Below are 19,144 nucleotides of genomic sequence, written 5' to 3' on the forward strand. Positions count from 1 at the left end.
TCAGTGGCATAATTTCCATTTAATCAACACTAATTTTAGTACCACTGTCTCTGCACACAAGGACACGGGGACGTATTACATTAATAAACTTGGCATGGATGAATGTCTTCTCCGCCACCCAGACGATTCGACCCCTGTGCCAAGAGCAGAGGGGGTGAGCAGGCTGGTGAATGGAGGGGGCTGGATATGCACATTAAGCTACTGACACAGATCCCGAGAGACCGAGCTGAAAATTTGTAGCTTGTAGAATTCCTTTTTTTCCTGATTAGGTGAGATTATTCAGCAGTCACTGACACGTCTATTCCTGCAAATTAACAATGCAATTAATTGGATTTACTCTACACATTTGACACCAGATGTGCTGTGTATCAGGTTGCCGCTGATGAGATGAAACGTAAGGCTTGCATCAGGAGGTGGATGACGCATAAATCTCACATTTGCTTTTGGTTTGAGGCGATGACAATGTGAATTTCAATTACCAGCATCAGCCATAGTAGAGCGAAGCTGATGGAGGAAATCTCACTGGAAGACATTTACAAGGCTGTGAGAATGTGCGCTAGAAGTACCTTTTCTTTCACATAATTACTCTCTAATTAACCATTAGTTATTCGATTAGCCCTTTTAATCCTTGAGTCATGGCTACGAGTTTCTAAATGGTGGCTTAGTCATTGGCAGCCCTGTGACGACTAATTAAAGGATGTGATGCACAAAATGGCCCACAGAGAGACGTTTTGGGGGGGGGTTGGGGGTCATTAATTTGTAATAAAAATTAAATTATAAAATGGCTAGTTCTGGCTCGAAAATCTGATTGGATGAGTCATTGTAAAATGGCCAACATTCACACACCTGCTGGGCTGATGCTAGTATTCGAGGATTGGGGCCGCCCTCATTGAAGGGTGCGGACAACAGGCCTTCTTGACTTGCAGGAGTGTATTGCAGAATTATAAGCACTTGTTATTTACTTATACCTACAAGAGTTAAACTTCACATAAACGTCAAATGTACTGAACGCACAATGAATAATTATATTATTAATGCAGCTGAGCAACCAGAAATCTCCTATAATTAGGCTAATGAACTGTAATACATGGAGTTTATGGAATTTATTTACTCATTTATTTTTATTTGCTTTCATGATTTTTTATCGCTGTGAACAGTGCTGAAATCACTGCTTGTTTCAAGTCAAATATACAATAATATCCAACTTCAAACAAGATACGATAGTCTTTCACCTTCACAATGCTTTTGTTGGTGACTGTGTTCGGCTTTCCAATTTTAAAGAACCATGGCCACACACAAAAAAAGTCATTTTGAGCCAACATACTCTGAGCCATTGTCACAATGTGGTGATTTCTGCGACAAAAGCTGTCTAGTAATGAGTCTTGGCTATTTGAAAGCACTCCACCAAATATTATAAAAGGTTATGATAAGACACCTTTCTCTCACCTGCTGTCAAAGTAATATTTCTTCTTTCTAATCACAGAAAATGTCAGTCCGAGGCATTCAGATTCTACCATTTATTACACTTATTACATTCTTAAATAAAAATGCTCCACTGAACAGTTCTTGCATAGATATCTTACAATACCAATTTAAAAAAGAATTATGAAACAGACCAGTAACAAAAATAAATTTCATCTTCTTCCTTAATAAAGAACATTACCATACTAACATTATATCATACAAATAATAATATTTTAAACACTTTGTACAGCAAAAGAACCTATAAAGAAAAACACACAAGGAAAGAACAGAATAAAAAAAAGAGAGGAAGAGTGTGAAGGTTACAGGAAGTGAGGGGGTGGAGTGTTAGTGATGTGGCGAGGGAAAGAGAGGACAATGAATATGAGGGTCCCTGCTCTAGCGAGAAACTACATGCTTCAGCCTACATATGGCAAAATGTCATTCTACTTCCATACAGATAAATCAAGATGGCACATAACTGTTCTATTTTTGCTTTCTTTCTTTTTTTTTCAGATTTGTACCTGCTCTACCAACTGGCGGCTGTCTGCGAGATCAATGTTTGGATGAGAGAGAGCACCTGTGAAAGCATTGAGGTCTGTTGTTGGCCGGTTGCTCCCTGGTTAGTGATGTCGAGGGACATTCACAGGTAAGAGATCGCTGACAGCTGGTAATGCATAACTGCAGGATGAAGCTGAAGTGGTAGCATTTTCAGGAAGTGACTGTGGTTCTGCAGGTGCAGGGTGGGAAAAATGGGGGTGGGAGGTGAGGAACGCAAAAAGCCAAAGGGAAAGACCTGGTGAAAACCTTACGTACTGACATATCAAGTTTGGACAAACACGGATACAGACACACTTCAAGATGCAGTATATCTCAAAACAAATGACTGGGAACCATATGGATGAGTATTTGAGTGTATATGCAGAACAGCAGACTTTATTTTGATGCACTGTTGACCAAAAAAGACAATTTATGTTGTGCCATGAACCTACAAGCCTTATCTATTAAGCTGAAAAATGAATTGCTCCCATATTCTTGTGATAAGTGCATCTTGAAATGCCACTAAATGTTATGTAGACAATCGACAACAGTGTCATTTAAACAGACTAAACTAGCAGTAACAATGAAGAGTGTTCATTATGCAATGAAATGTTGTTCCAATACGGACAATAAAAAAGGAAAAAGTTGTCACCTCTGACCTTTTGTCATAAAATCCCCTTGTGATGTTTCAAGCATCTTTTTGTATAAAATTTAAGCTGCCAAAAGCCTCTTTGAAGCTAAAAAGCAAACAGCTTGGGAAGGGAGCTTCGCTGAAAGAGTGCCCAGATCTAGTTCACTTAAAATTGTTCCCTTAGAATGTTTTCAATCATTCTTACTGTCATGTAAAACGCTCCACCACAGAATTATCTCCGTTTTGAAGTGGTACGGATAATACGCGGTACAAAAAGTTGTCTTCTGTACAGCTAAATCAGAATCGTGTTAGGAATTACTGTAAGTGAACGATCGCTTTAAAACCGATCGCCTGGATGTTGAATTCTAAAGACACGCGTGACCTGCACTGACTATAGAAGCGCTAGAACCGATGCGACTAATTCGCTTTTTGAACTTCACTTTATACTCATCCTCAACTTTGCATTCAAACCGTATTTTACAAAGCTCACATACTCGAGACCAAGTCAATGGTCACCTAGACGTTCAAGAACGAATCATAGGAAGCTGGTGTACGGCAGAAGAGATACTGTGAGAATAAAATGAAAAAAAAATTCTTCTTTCTCTCTTTCAACATCCAGCAGTTTATTTGCAAATGTGTAAATCTTTGGGCAAAGTATGCATTGGATGCCTGTGCGATTGCGTAGACCGCTGCTGTAATTCTAAGAGTGAGAGATTGGGGGTTTCAAATGGCACTTGATATGTGAGGGGATATATATGGGATGTTGCCTGCTAATGAATCTGATTGGCCTATTTTCATTGGTAACGTCTGGAGCGTGTTGGCAAAAGGGAGATTTGTTTGTAATTTTGCATTTAACGTTGCTTTGCACTGTATTTAAAAAGACAGTATTTATATGTATATCTTCAGAGTTGATTTGAAGATTTGCGTCATTGTTCATCTGTGTTAAAGAAAATGATATGAAGCATTTTTTTTTAGGTCCCTGCATTCCTGCTGTTATATCCCATATGGTGACTGAAGGAGTAAATGGAATCGTCATTTTGTCAGGAAGAAAAGCTTGAGAGCAGAACAGTGTGAAAAAATGTAGCTTTTCATCACTGCTATCTGCGAGTAAAACCCTTTCAAAGCTTTAAAGTTGATGTGACACATGTAGAATGCTGTACACTGTCAATAATTGCCCAATTTGTGGAATTGTGGGATATTAGAGAATGCTGTTATGACACTGTAGCATCACATCCTGCTTGCTTTACAGAAACTCATACATACAGTCGTCACATACACAGGCCGCTTCTTGCGGAAAAAAGTGCCACGAACCACAACTGATTGTACATTAGTGGAGATGAATAAATTCACCTCCTGTTTCATCAGAATTTTGGCATGACTTTGCATTTCAACTGAGAAAATGACATGGAAATAAAAAGAGCAACTGAAAATGGCAACTGAAGTCTAACGTGTAGTTGTGGTCAAACAGAGGTGATGGCGTGTGTGAGTCTGTGTATGTGTGAGTGTGTGTATGTGTGATAGAAGAGCTGTCTTCAGCAGGCCTCAAACCAAGAGAAAGGCACCAACCCTTCACTCTGCACTGAGAGTTTCGGAATCGATCGTTAAGCTCTGGCGGTCCCCAGAGGGATACTCTGGGATCGTTTAGTAGAGTCTGCGATGACTCCGAACATGTTACCGCTGAATTGTAATGGCTTTCAATCTCCCTTCCACCCTTGCAGCCATTAAATCAATGCAGAAGAGGAGGGTCAGCAGGGAAATGCCCTGATTGTGAAGCCACGGCAGGCTTTACATCCTTGGGAACGATGATATATATTTCGTCCCCACGATTTAGAAGCTGATTGTTAACACAGAGCTAGACCTAGGCCTGGTTTAGCATAATTTACTCGAGTGTATCAACAAGCTCTCGATTTAACGTCTGACGTCTGGATGGAACGCAATCCTACAAAACAACAATTGCTAAAACCCTGCTGTGAAGATTTCGGTGCAAAACAAATAATGCTGAGAGGCAAGCTGTGCATGTGTGTGTGCGAGTGCGTGTATCTGTCTAAAAGAGGCTGCCATGCAGTGTTTTGTTTTAATGCTGTTCATTAACTTGGTAATTATTGTTCTACTTTTTTTTTTCTTCTTTAGTGTTTCTCAGGAAAAAGCCAAGAGCAAAGAAACCATTCTGTCTGTATTGCGGTGTGTGTGAAGTTTTTTTTATTTATTTTTTATGCATTTTTTGTTTTCTGCTTTTTTCCCTCCAAGTAGTTTTTTGTTTTTATGCTTTTTTTTTTGTTTTGTTTTTGAGCTGTTTTTTTGACTGTATGAAAAAAAGCACAGAGAACATTGAAAAAAATCAGTGCAGACAATGGATACGAAACAGGCAAAGTTTGTCTTGGCTGATGGCACCAAGTTCTTTTGGATCCTGATCCCAGCAGGTGCTCCAATCTAAGAGTCAAACGTCCTGCCAGCTGTCCCTCCCCCATAACGTCTCCTCCATTGGCGCACCGGAGTACTACGTTCTTACACAGGTGCCAGTATCAACACAAAGCAAAGCAACATTTTCCAGTGTCGAGAGCGACACACAAGGTCCATGACGACATGCTCTGGTTCGCTTTTCCTGGATCAAATCAGAGCAAAGCAAAATGAAAAACAAAAGACTTATGTCCTTTCATACCAAGCCAGCAATCCCAATCTTATTTTTTATAGAAAAAACAAAAATGGGGTTCTGTTCTCGTCTTATGTTTCAAACGTTTCATTTCCGTGCCAGATAGCAGTCACTGAACCTTGTGCATACTGAGAAGGGCTCACAATTCCCTCCCGCTTCCCGTATGTGCACATTTATGCTTGTGTTCACAAAGCAAGTTTTTACTTTTCAGGAGTTTAAGACATTTCATCTCAGAAGGAAAACAAACCATATTTTTTAACACTGTCTTTTAAAAAAAAAACAAAGGCAAGAAAGTGTCGCTGCGCATCATTTAGGTCGCCCGTGAGGCGTGAAGAGCAGAGAAGAGTTCGCTCCTGAGCGAAGAGTACGAGAAGTCAACAAACATCCTGAGCATTGCCGTATTTGTTTGTTTTTCGTATATATATATTTTTTTCCCCACACAGATCCTACTTTGGGGGCCGGGCATAGCGTTTGGCCGCTTGTTCCATTGGTCACTCCTCAGAACGTATTGGCAATGTTGTTTTCCGTGTTTGGTTGTTTGCTGTATACGACATAGCTGCAGGTTGGTTATTGTGAGGTGTCCTTGGAAAAAGAAAAAGGAAGTTCCAGAATGTACAATGAAAATGATTCTCTAGTAGAACTGTTATGTTAAGTGATGAATGACATGTGCGTTTCGGTTTTATACATGTAGCGTATAATTTCCATTCCATGCTATTGATTGATTTACTGTACACAAAGAGAATTATGGAGAAAAAAAAAAAAAAGGTGGTGTTTGGCAGTGTCTGACCTCCAAGCTTGCACTCTGTAAGGCATGGCTAATCGCTGATGAAAAGGCTTTTAGACATTTAGAATCCAACAACGTTTGCCCACGTTGCCTCGCATATTCTTCCTGGTGACGTTTGCAGCCAGACCCCTCATGTGCACTCAAAGTCTGTTGTAAATGATCCCGTCTGGGCGGTGTACACCTGTTCTCCTCTTCGTTCTCACTCGTTTTCTCTCACTCTCACTCTCCCATCTCCCTCGGCTTTAGATATGTCGCTTCATGTGCAAAGCCAAATGATCAGACCTGGAAAAACATCTGTATGGAGAGAAGGAGAGAGAGTTAGCTTGGATTCATTTAAGGAAACAACAGTTATCATCGCACTAAAGAGGAACACAATCTGAGTTTCTTGGAAGACGTGTGGTGGCTTTGCAGATGGAACAGAGAAAACAACATTTGGCGTTTGGGAAAAAAAAAGAATTTTTAAGCAGAGCCAGCTTTTTGCTCTAAAACTGGTGACAGATCGTTTCGAACGAATATCTTGCCAAAGCAGTTAGCAGGGAAGTCTGTGCCGAGCCTTGCGAAAGAAATAATTTTGTGGGAGTGCGACCACAAATCACACCGAGCCTGTTTGAATTAGGAAATTATTTCAAGGCTGGAGGTGAAATGGTATTGTTTAAATTGTGCGGCCACATTAGTTATGTAGCACTTGAGTCATAGCGGTTGGTTTCTCGTCATGAGCCATGGGCTTTTTTGTGTCTTCATTAATTAAGCTCACATGTAGCCGCTGCCAGTAGTAGCAATATGAAGATTACAATATTACAGCTAAAGTTTTGAAAGTGAATTTTAACTAATGAATAAAAACTGTTAAAGAGTGTAGAGAATTGGAAAGAATTTTTAATTTGCCTCTGGATTTATCCATTATTAATTAGTCAAGAGCCACTGTATTAACTCCTCTGTTGCTTTTTGGATTGGAAGCAGCCAAGATGGAAATTGGGGTGGAAGGAGGATGTTCATCTACAGGTAGACACAGCTGGTTTTCAAATGATTCATCTTAATGATTTTCTGTATTATATGTCAGTCAGATGGTTTCTGTTTTTTTTCTTTCTTTTTTTCAATTGCTTTGCAGAATTCTGTTATGAACGTTGAACAAATTTGCATCATTTTCTCAGTATTTTGCCTTTCAAGGAAAATCCCTCGATCTTATTTGCAATGATTAGTCATACTTGTAAGGCAAGGCAAGTTTATTTATATAGCACATTTCATACACATGGTAATTCAAAGTGCTTTACATAAAAGGAAGTAAAATAATCATAAAAAAATAATCACAACAATAAAACAAGGAACTTAAAATGATTGAAAAATTGATTTAAAATGAATTTAAAAGCGTTAAAAATAGAAAATGATTATATATAAAATACAGTGCAATCAGTTCAGACGTAGCACAGTGCTCATTCAATAAATGCATAGCTAAACAGATGTGCTAAACTTAAGCCCTCATTGTATGGCCAATAAGGGCTTAAGATCTATGGAGTGCAAAAGCCAGGTTTTAGAAGTAACAATCCCATTAATTTTCTCCATAGAGGAATTATTTTTTAACAATTCCATAGAAAACTTTGGAGACAGACCTACCATAAGCTCTGAGGTAATTATTTTTTTTTTTTAAATAAATAAATATTTAATTAACATTGTCCCAGTGAAGAAGTGCATTTCACTACTCATTAATCCCGAAAAGACTCCAATTAAGCATTGTGATTGGCAATGATGTTAATTTAATTTATGAATATTTTGTGATTTTTTTTTTTTTTTTTTTTTTTTTTTTTTTTGCAAATCACAAATGTTTACAAATAAGTATTTTTATATAGTGCCATTATTTTGGCATTCACAGTTCTTCCCTCAAAACAACAACAACAACAAAAAACCCATTATATCTATTAGTGAGTAAAAAAAAAAAAAAAAAAAAAATCCTAATGTGTAGAATGAATGGAGAGAAATATTTCCTGAATCAACGCCACTGAAAAGGTGAGTGGTTGCTCTTGCATTCTGTTGACATTATTTTCACAACAATTAAGCCCATATCCCCAACCATTACCTGCACCGCAGTAGCAGCTATGACAATTTTTCTTTATTTCTTATATCGTTTAATTTTAGAATGGCTGGACTGCAGTATTGACCAGTCAGCATCTGTCAGCATGGCAGTTGTACATTTTCCTTTTATTCAGGTAGGTGAATTTTGGGCAGAGCCTAATGACATTGTATATTACAATCAGTTAAATTTTTGTTTGTGATTTGCATCGATCTTGGTGTGACTAGGCTTTAAGGGGTGTGTGTGTGTGTGTGTGTGGAGACAGGGCAGAGCGACTGGACAGATGGTCCTGTGACTCACTGTAAGTGGCTGCTACACCAGCTGGCACACCCTTAGATCTCATAACCCCTCCCCCACCTCTCACTCAACCCCTCTCAACACCCGACAGGGGGCTGTGCTTGATTAGGCAGGATTAATGATGCCCAGTACACTGGTGTGTGTGACTGTGAGACAGTATGACTGTGTATGTGTTGGCTGACTGTATTTACTGTTCGACTGCCCATGATTGTTGCTCCTCATAACTCATTGTGATGGTAACACAAACACGTGTGCAGTCAGTCATTACACCTAGAAGAGAGAAACAACATAATTCATGCTTTTCCCTGGATGTCTTTACTTTTAACTTAGTTGTTTTGGGTGAAATGGCACTTTTAAGAGCATAGATAATTTAAGTTGAACTAAAAGGTTGTGGGTTCAGCCCTGCAGGGGCTAATCCTTGAACTATCACTGTTATGGCCTTGAGCAAGACTTTTAACCTCAGGTTGCCCCAGAGGGACCATCAATGTAACTTAAGATGGTTGCAAATGTCTGGCACTATACCATATATTGTAGAAGAAATGCTGCATTGTGTGCTGATCTATTCTATTCTATTCTATTCTATTCTATTCTATTCTATTCTATTCTATAAAAGTGTTACCACGTCTACAACTGCTTTTGTTTAATAAGTTAATAAGTTTAATTGACATTTGAATCCAATTAAATAAAATCTGTATCTTTTCAGCTCAATTGTAATGATACCATCATCTATTTTACATGTTTTGGTAGTTCAGGTGGCAACCTGATCAGGAAGTTCAACTCTGTTACAGGACTCACCCAGAACTGACTGGAGGCAGTGCCAAAGAAGAGGATCATAATAGGCAATTTTGCACATCCTTTCAACAGAGTGCACTCTGAATCACCTTTAGCCCCTGGCTTATTTCATCCAGATTCAACTGGGCATCCTTCCTGCCATTGGACTGCACAGTACTGCCTCATCCTGTCATTCCGACACATTACTCTTGATTGTTGTCCCAGTGAAGAGAAATAATGCTGCACAAGGTCACTTTCACATTCCAGCAGCACTGCTATTCACACTTGTAATACTTTTTCCACTCTATATACGCCCATAATGCAATGCACAACTAAAAATGGATGTGCCCCTCAGAGATTCTTCAAGATTTAGTATTAAAAGCGAGTTACAGGAGGGCTTAATTTATAAATGCTTCCCTGGTAATGATGGGGGTCTATGTGTGGGATTCTGCAGTGGAGCTAAATTGCTTAAGCTAGACTCCAAATTCAGAAGATGCCCTTGTTTATACCTGACATTAGGGAGAAAGAATTGCCAATGTAGATTTGCTTATCCAAGCCGGCTCCTCCTCCTTTTGTCAAGTAATAGATGCCAAACACTGAGTAATGAGTGTAGGGACACAGATTTCCCAATGCCTTCCCCCAGAGAGTTCACGTGCTCTGCTGCGCCTGAGGGAAAACGGCGCTGTTCAGGAGTCAGCAGCAGTCTGCAGAACAGAGGCCTTCCCAGCCGCAACTCGTCCGCTGGGATCGGTGAAGCTTCATTGTGATGGAGCAGCAGAGAAATGTTCAATGGACAACTTTCTAAAGGCTGCAGCGAGGTTGGTTTGATGCTGACGGCGAGACAGGGAGCCGTGTCTAATTGTGCTTCCACCTGGAGCTGGCTCAGTGGGCATGCGGCCTCCACTGTGTAATTGCTACCCACATGCCAGGCCCGAGTGACATCTTCCTAATACTGTCACCTGACAGGCTATCACTCTTTCTCCCCATTCTAATGCAAATCTCTCTTTTTCTTTCCTGTTCATGTGTCTCTTCACCTCTTTATCACCAATACATACACACAAGCACATGTTCACCACACTGCTTCTGCATTGTGTGTGTGCCTTGAATTATAGCCCTTAAGATTTAAACAGGGATCCCACAGTCATGGACAACCTAGAAATATGAAATATAAGGGAAATTAAAACTTGTGATTTCCTGACTTTTTAGGTGTGTTCTTTTTTTATTTTTTGTTTTTAGTAATATTTTTCTTGACATTTCCATGCCTTCCTCTATGTATTATGTTTAATGTAACTGCATTTATTGTATGTTCAGCTATGAAATAGTTTGTTAGCAAGACATTTGCTCTTTGGGAGTGCAAATATTACGATTTCAGAACAGGGTTTTTTTTTGTTGTTGTTGTAATTAAATCTTTACCTAGTAATTCTGAACAATTAATGTAAAATTCATCACACAATCTTGAACATTCAGAGGTCAAAAGGTGTAGAAACATTGTTCAAATAATGAGAAGTGTGCATCCCAATTTGCATACTTCTATGCACTCAAAGTAAGTACTTTGATGGTGAAAGTTAAAAGTACATACGTAAAGTATTTCGAAAGACTTATGGTTTCATGTTTTTTATTTCTTCAGACAAAATACATTTCGTTTATCATTTATCCATAATAACATCAAAATAATTGTTGGCTTGTTGTATTGACCAGAATTTAAATCAAAATTGTGGTTAGTTATTCTACTTAACGTCCTACAAAAATGCTTACTGTGTGCTGATGTTTCGGTATTCAGTCAAAAAAAAAAAAAAAAAAAAAAAATAATATATATATATATTTGCTTTGTCTTTCCTTTAGAGCCCTACATGCATCCATTTTATCCTGTGCCTCCTCAGCTCTTTTATATTACTGTTGTATAACTCTCTTACCTTGCAATGCACACCCATGCCTTTAACTTTTCTTTTTCCCTGCACTCAAGCCACAGTGTGGGCATACACTGTACTGATGGGAGGATGGAGTAAAGTGGAACAGAATGTGAGAATGAGATATTCGCAGTACTTTTTGGTAATGGGTATCACACGACCAGACTGTGAATGAGTTATTCAGCAGGGAACTGGGCCTGCACTAACTTCCAATGAGTCCAATCCAGTACTGCTATGTGCATGCTATCAGAGAGAATTTGAGAAAAAAAAGAGCAAAAGGAGGGGGAGATGGGTATTTTTTTAGGGGGAGAGAGTTTAGTCTTGTGGTCTCATAAATTGAGGAATTTGATTATGAGCGCTTGAGGACTGTGGACAAGTATGCTTGACTGTGTGTGTGTGTGTGGGGGGGGGGTGTTAAAGAACTAAAAGGGGTTAAATATGTGCATACATTTATTGTGAGCTAGCTTTGCAACTTTTGCAGTGTCTCTCTTACCTGTCGCAATGGTTGCACTTGAAGGTTTGGCACCAGTGTGCTTGCGGTAGTGCCTTGTCAGTTCGTCGCTTCGTGCGAAACGCCATTCACAGCCTTCCCAGGAGCATTTGTAAGGCTTCTCACCTGCATGCACAAAACACACATCATTTAATCCCTGCTTCACCATTCACACACACCTGTACACAGATGGTGCACCTCTGAGCACCGTCAGCAGTTCCATTATATACATCATTCATTACTGTTTCTTTCAATCACACATCCAAGCCAGCCAATCAGATCACTCATTTTATCTCCCAGTTGACCAATCGCATCTCTGTAGTCCAAACCTCCTGCATTCTCAGTCATCGAAATGTGAAAAATGCTGCCTTCTCAGGCAATATATGGCGGTGATCTTTTTCAGACACCAAAATTGATTCGATCAAGGGTCATTTTCCATTTTTTCTTAAATTGAAGAGGGGCTGCCTAAATGTGCTCAGTCACCATAACAGAACGAATTCATAACCCAAAGTCAAGTATCCAAAATGAAGTCATTTGTGTTAAATGTTCTCCACCCTCCCAGTGAGCTCTGAAATTCAAATGAAGTTAAACAGATGGGAAAGGAGATACCAATTGTTCCACATGCTGTACTTTTATGCCTTAGATTTAAAATATGGCCTTGAGTGAGGGAGGAAAGTGGGGTTTCAACCCCCGAAGAGAGGGTCCCGGCACAGTTGCAGTGTTCCTGGGGAACAGAATGGGCTTCAGCCCGGGGCTTGGGTGGGGAATGGGGAGGGTGTCGATGGCACTGATTCAGATCTGGAGGTGGTAATGATAATTGGGGTCTTAATGACGCTTAATGGGGAAACAATGCCACATTCACAGCGCAAGAGCTGCCAGCTTCTCCAGCAAACAATGTTTGCACCAATCTTCCTTACTACAGTAAAGCTTCATTAATGTTGAAGTTGCCAAATTGGATACAGTTTTTCACTAAATTGATGCTGACCATGCTTCTAAACTAGGATCACCATCAAGTTGGTAATTTATTTCTTAAAGGGGTCATATGATGCGATTTCAATTTTTCCTTTCTCTTAGGAGTGTTACAAGCTCTTGGTGCATAAAGAAGATCTGTAAAGTTGCAAAGACTAAAGTCTCAAATCCAAAGAGATATTCTTTATAAAAGTTAAGAGTCAACCACACCTACCTAAAATGGCTTGCTCTAACACGCCCCCACATGTCTACGTCTCAATGTGGGAAGATTTGCATAACGCCACCCAAATGTTCATGCAAATAAAGAAGGTGTAACTTTTATTCTTGCCGCCGACATGTTGAGGAGACGCTGTGTGTTTCACTGTGAAAGAAAAACTACTTTGTTTGGACTTGCAAAAGAGGGCACGACAAGAAATCAGTGGTTAAGTTGAATTTACTGTTCCGGATCCCCAATTATTCAGATGTGTTCAGCTAATTTTAATAGGACGAGGACTGTTTCCTGAACCAGTAACCTACAATGCCAGTGTCTGTTTCTATAAAGTGGGGCAATTCCAACTTTGCAAGGACAGTCTGGCGCTTCTGGCTCACAGTCTGTAAGTACGTTTACATTGCGTTTAAAAATTTGCCACTGACGATCCAAAAGCGAGTTTTGATCAGTGTAGTGTTTGTGGTTTGTCGTTTCTCCAATCACAAATGCAGACATGGTTTTATTTTTACGCAGTGCAATACGCAACACAATGCATAAAAAGACAGTATAAGTAATTTTAATAAGTAATTATGTCCCCACTGGATGCAACAAATGCCTCGTTTATAATTGGTTTTATTGGTTCTGTCTCGTCGCGCTGCGACACGGCATCACAGGGGGTTTTTTGACATTTCCATCACATGCTTGAGGAATTCGGCCAATCACAAAGCACCAGATCGCTGGCCAATCAGCGTACACCTCGCTTTTCAGAACGATGAGCTTTGTAAAAATGTATGTGTTTCAGAAAGGTGGGGCATAGAAGAGAAACAATAATGTATACTATGTGGAAAATAATGTGTTTTTTGAATCTTCAACCGCATAAACACATTGCATTACACAAAATAATGTTACTTTTTTTAGCAATGTCATATGACCCCTTTAAATAAAAATACATGATATTAGATGCGGTTTCTATTGCATTTCTATGGTGTTTGTAGTTGATTGCTATGGTGGCCTTGGATAGGCAGTCCAGACAGATAAATAGCTATACGGATAGATGGACACACAGATGGATAGATGAACAGACGGCTAGATTTTTGGTTCTTGATTATTGATAATTAATCAATAGGTCTTAAAAAACCTTACTTAACCAATTTACTCGAAAGACCATACGAACCAGTCTAAACTAGTCTTGACCAGCATAGAAATTCATTCTGTTCTATGCTAGTCTTTCGGCAAGTATGTGCCTGCATCTCCATGACTGACTCTGGATACTAGCAAAGAAAATCATAGAGAGGAATGGAAATGCTGTTACTTTCCTTTTTCATTTTCCCTTTTTTTTTGTAAGGAAAATATGATCCAATAAGATGTGGAGAAAATGGAAGGTATTCGCTTTTGCAATATTTCATATCCCAAAAATATATGCAGTTGATATGAGCATACATATTGCTGTAATGAAATCAAAGTCTGTTCATCTATTTATCCCGTCTTGGTTTTTAGCTTTATGATGCAAGATGAGGTAAAGGATGACATAACGGCGGGTTTACCACTACATCGCTTGGTTGGTCCTGGAATTCTCTTATGATGCAAGACAAAGTAAAGAATGACATGTCAGCGATGATGAGGAAAACGTCTCCAAGACGTCTGACCAGTTCCTCTTTCCATCTCCCATAGACATATTTCTTGACTTACGATGACAAATAGAAGCAGAATTTTAAATATCATACAACGTGCTTGGCCTTTTTTCGACTAGTTCACCTGCAAATAAGTAGCAAGTCTTCTTTGACATCTAATCTTTCTCTACCAGGCAAGATGCGCACAGACAAGCAGCAGGTCAAAGTGCCTTGAGGTTTATTTTATTATGTTTGCCTGTCCTTGGGCTCTTTCAATTTATAAAATCAGTTGGAGAAAATATTGCCACGTCTGCTCTCGTGTTTGTGACTGCTACAAGTGTGCAGGAAGAGCATCTCTGTGTCATTTGGAGAGTGGCGGGGCCGCAGGTGTGAGACGGCAAACGTTTCGCACTACATTCACAATAATTGGCCTAAGACCCCCTCATGCTCGCTCGCTCCCTCCTTATGCCATAGCCCCCTTCCTCCCCCTCTTCCTGTCTGACAGCAGCAAGGCAGGCTTGGACCTGCAACCATGGCAACCATAACACAGGCCAATTATAACTTGGAGAGTCAAGGATGCATGATGGAGTCGCCTAGCAACCAGCCAAGAGAGGAAGAGAGGGTGTTAAAAGGAGAGAATAGAGAGAGCAAGAGCCATCCAGTCGGTATGCAACCTATGGACACTCTGCAATACCAACCAATTATTGCTTGCTTTTGATATGCATGATGTAGTTGCCTGGCAACCCCAACTGTACTCAAAGAGGGTAGGGGAAAGGTGGGATTGATTTGGCATATTGGAGCTTCAATTGGTATCTACAGCTGCAAATAATCAACCTATTACAGTCTTTTGATATAGTCTCCTAGCAACGAGCCCCCTCCAAAAAAGCAAGCTCCTTCCCTAGCACCGATGTCGCACTAGATGTGTATGGTGCGGTTAATTACATTTCCTCAGGACAGAGTGGTGGTAAGCTATTATTGTCTCCGAAGTTTAGATTTCAGAGGTAGGGCCTAGTGCCCAATTATCATCCATTTATTTTGTCTTCTCCAGTGGCTCATGTTGCATTGTAAAAATGAGCTCTCTAATTCTAACCCACTTTTACCCTCCAAATCCCATTCAGGGATTTGCTGTTAACTTCAGCAAACATTGTTGACAAGGCAAAGCAGGACCACGATCAAATGTATCTGTATATTAAAACAATCAGAATAAAAATTCCTTGATGCATTTAATGTTACGTGCTTTAATTTGCTTTGATTTCTATCCAAGTCAACAGATAAAGCTTGGTGGTTGTTGTTGTTGTTGTTTTTAGCATTCTTTGGCATGAGTGCTGTAGATTTTTTTAATTTAAGATTTAAGTTAAAATTTATTTCATGTCAAGATTTCATCATTCTGCTCCATCCATTTCTCAGATCTAGATGTTTTTGAACACAATAAATTTTAAGTTTATTTAATCAATTGGACATGCATATGTTCTTCGGTAACCATTTGGGAGCGTCCAGTCAAATCCAGTCATGAGCTTTGTTGGATTTGTTATTTCACCAGCTGATTAATGGATGCTTAACAACATCTGTCTTTCAGCCAATAAGGTAAGCTGACATTGCATAATGTAATTGATATTCATGAGCAAAGCTTTCACCTTAGTAGGATTTGTTAATTGCAGTGTATAGATATCGCCAATGAAATAAGTGGTGGTTAATGTGTGCTGACCATTCATGAACTACTACTGATTTGTTAATTGTTCATATGTTAAAGATATCAGTCAGTTTGTTTATTACCACCTCACAAGTTATCTTAAAATAGTTTAAGACAGTTTGGAAAATAGTTTGGAAAAAAGTTGTATTATGTATGTCTTATTTCTACAGAATATAGAAACATTCTTATTCACTTTTCAGGGTCTCGAGTGCTCCTAAACAAAAATATTAGTGTAGGGTTCTGTAGCATGTATGCGTCCCTTAAATCCTGTTGTAATTTTAATCTTCCTGTTTTAGTAATCTATGGAAATAAAAACCCACAAAAAAACAAAAACAGGATTAAACCAATGAAAATAATAAATCTGTCTGGTAATAAACATATAATGTGATGAGCCAGCAAGCCAAAATGTCTCTTCAGGGTTTTATTTTCCCCTTTTTTCTGCTACTACTTATTTCCCCCCATCTTCCAAAAGCAAAAGAGCTGTCTATATGCTACAATCAGCCCAAAAGTGATTAGCATCACCAGTGCTCACAGGAAACTGCAGAGTAAACAGCTGGCCACAGGGGCTAGATACACTGCATTGAGGCCACTGTCACAGTAGGTTTCGAGGCCACGGCAGAGTGCAACATGCTCTCAGGTTCAGCGAGAGGGCAGAAACGATGGTACCAGAGCGTACAAGCCCGAATTAGCTGGGAAACGAGATTTAGCTCAGTCGGTCTATCAATCATCTTGCAATTACTGACTGCACTGGCAGGTTTTTGAATGGTGTGTCTGGGTTCATAGTCTGAGATTAAGGTGCAGGAGAGAGAAAATCAGCTACCTTGCTGTAGGGTTGTGCTGCAAAATCGAGTTAGCGTCACAAGATCTCTAGTGACCCTTCTGTAGTATCAGAGGCTTGGCAAAGAAGATTTTCCAAACTCTGAAATGTCATCTCATTACATGCAGAGTTAGACTTGGTATACTAGAAACCTGTCTCCAGGAAAGTAAAAAAATGCTACATATGATGCTAAATGCTAAAAAACATATGATGTCACTGGTGCAGGTAATCACCTGTATGTGTCCTCTGGTGTGCCTTTAGGTGGGAGCTTTTTGTGTAAACCTTCCTACAGCCATTAAACTGGCAACGATGGACCCTCTTTTTGTTCTCTGGAATGTCCCCTCCGCCTACTGTTCCCAGTCCTCCCTCTCCGTCGCTCTGTGTGCCGCGGTTTGGTGGTGAAGGTAGCGAATGTGTCGCCACCAGCTTTGCCGTCCCAAGACCGACTTTCTTGGCCACCAATTTCAGTGTGAGCGTGCCATCGGCTGTGGCGGTTAGAGTCTGCGTAGGCTTGACAAGATGGCGTCCCAATTCCGGAGAGGAAGGCGGTGTGAGGGACGTGACTGCGTTTAGCTGGGCAGGATTAACCCCTCCGCTGGCTTCTTTCAGCCCTGCCTCGGTATTCTTGGTGTTGTCTGGGGCATGAAGGTTTTTGGGTAGGGATACAAGCAGAGGTGGCAGGCTGGGCTCATCGGATAAACTAGGCAGCAGGGGATCCATCAGGTCTTCGTCGCTGTCTCCTTTCATGAAGGCTGGCGTAAGGAGGCAGTCAAGCTCCTCATCGAAGAGCTCCGAAAGCCTTTTGGGCTCCGTCTGTAGGTACCTCTCCAGTTCCAGACATGTCTGCAGGAGAAACAGAAATGCATAAACATGAGACAGTAAGCCTCAGAATACTCTTTAAGTCCAGTGAAGTTTATAGAGGGAATGCTAACCGTCTAAAAAAAAACACCCACTGCTGGTTACAGCTGAACGTGCTACAATGAAACACGTGGCACGTCAACACATTTCTAGTTGGGATTGGTTCAGTTGGTCACACTATGGAAGGTGTAAATGACTAAATCTGCTACATAGAGAGTTTTGGAAAGAAAAATTTTGGAGTGCAGCTGGGGGGCAAGATTTTCTGGAAGAGAAACTGAACATCCGTGGAATTATTTCACTTTGCTGTGGTTGAGGGAGCTGTATTTATCCTTGTAGCATAGTGCATGTCGTACGGTTCTTATTGAGCAAGAAATTATCGTTTTATTACTTAAGATACCTTTCCCCTCACTCGGGTTTTTCCTCTAATGAATACTTTGGCAGACAGAGGGAGAACAGAAGAGAAAGACAGCGCTATCATGGCTCACTGACTGCTCACTCAGCAGTATTTTTTTTCTGTGGTTTAACATTATTGTTCCCCAGTCACAGTGGCCAGTTTGGATATTAGAGAGTTCTGTTCACTGTTGCAGTAAAAGAACTTTGACAGTCAAAAAGCAGTAGAGTAAACCTTCCAACTCTTTACTTTATGTCAGCTGTAAATTACAGTACAGTCGCTGTACATGCCCTATCTTAACTTATTCTGTCATCTTCTTTACATCAGACCTAAATAAATCATCCAAAAAGAAGATTTTGCCTAGCATCTGTTGTCTGCTGATAAGCTGCACTTTGTACTGAATTTTACTGAACTGAAATATGCATACGCATGGGGTTTTTAAACTGGGGTCTGGGGGCCTATAGGGGGTCTGACAAAAAAATTGCATTCAAGAATGCATTTTTCATGTACACTTACAAAATTAACGAAATGTTTAACAATATATATATATATATATATATATATATATATATATATATATATATATATATATATATATATATATATATATGCTCAACTTAAAATATTTTCAGAATAAGATTTGTAAAGTAAGCTTTAATTCAATGACAATATAAAAGCCAATTATTTTATTTTGATAGCTTTACAATATTACACTTAATATTTTTAATAAAATGTAAATACATTTTATATATATAGTATATATATATATATATATATATATATATATATATATATATATATATATATATATATATATATATATATATATTTCTTTCAGAGAGGCTTTCTTAGAGATTGCTGTTTAAAACCTAATATGGAAGTGTTAGAAACAGTATCAGATGAATAAGATCTAATGCAATGCCATCACAGCTACTGCTGCAGTGAAATATTGACAATTCAATTAACCTGAAGCCAAATGGTTCCTGTGCACTTTCACTGACCTCATTGGTGACACCAAAAAAACAAACA

At 39.5% G+C, this 19,144-nt stretch overlaps 1 protein-coding gene across 1 annotated transcript; it reads right to left on the reverse strand.

Annotated features, from left to right (window-relative positions):
- Window positions 1–1,502: 1,502 nt before the first annotated feature.
- Window positions 1,503–17,709, reverse strand: LOC109096012 (Krueppel-like factor 7). Its single transcript, XM_019109690.2, has 3 exons — window positions 17,100–17,709; window positions 11,597–11,719; window positions 1,503–6,360 (listed from the first exon to the last, which is right to left on the reverse strand). Exons 1-3 carry the CDS (start codon window positions 17,611–17,613, stop codon window positions 6,323–6,325), a joined length of 675 nt encoding a protein of 224 aa, XP_018965235.2. The 5' UTR covers window positions 17,614–17,709; the 3' UTR covers window positions 1,503–6,322.
- Window positions 17,710–19,144: the final 1,435 nt, after the last annotated feature.

The sequence above is a fragment of the Cyprinus carpio genome, chromosome A9 (assembly GCF_018340385.1).
Source record: "Cyprinus carpio isolate SPL01 chromosome A9, ASM1834038v1, whole genome shotgun sequence".
NCBI classification, from domain to species: domain Eukaryota; kingdom Metazoa; phylum Chordata; class Actinopteri; order Cypriniformes; family Cyprinidae; genus Cyprinus; species Cyprinus carpio.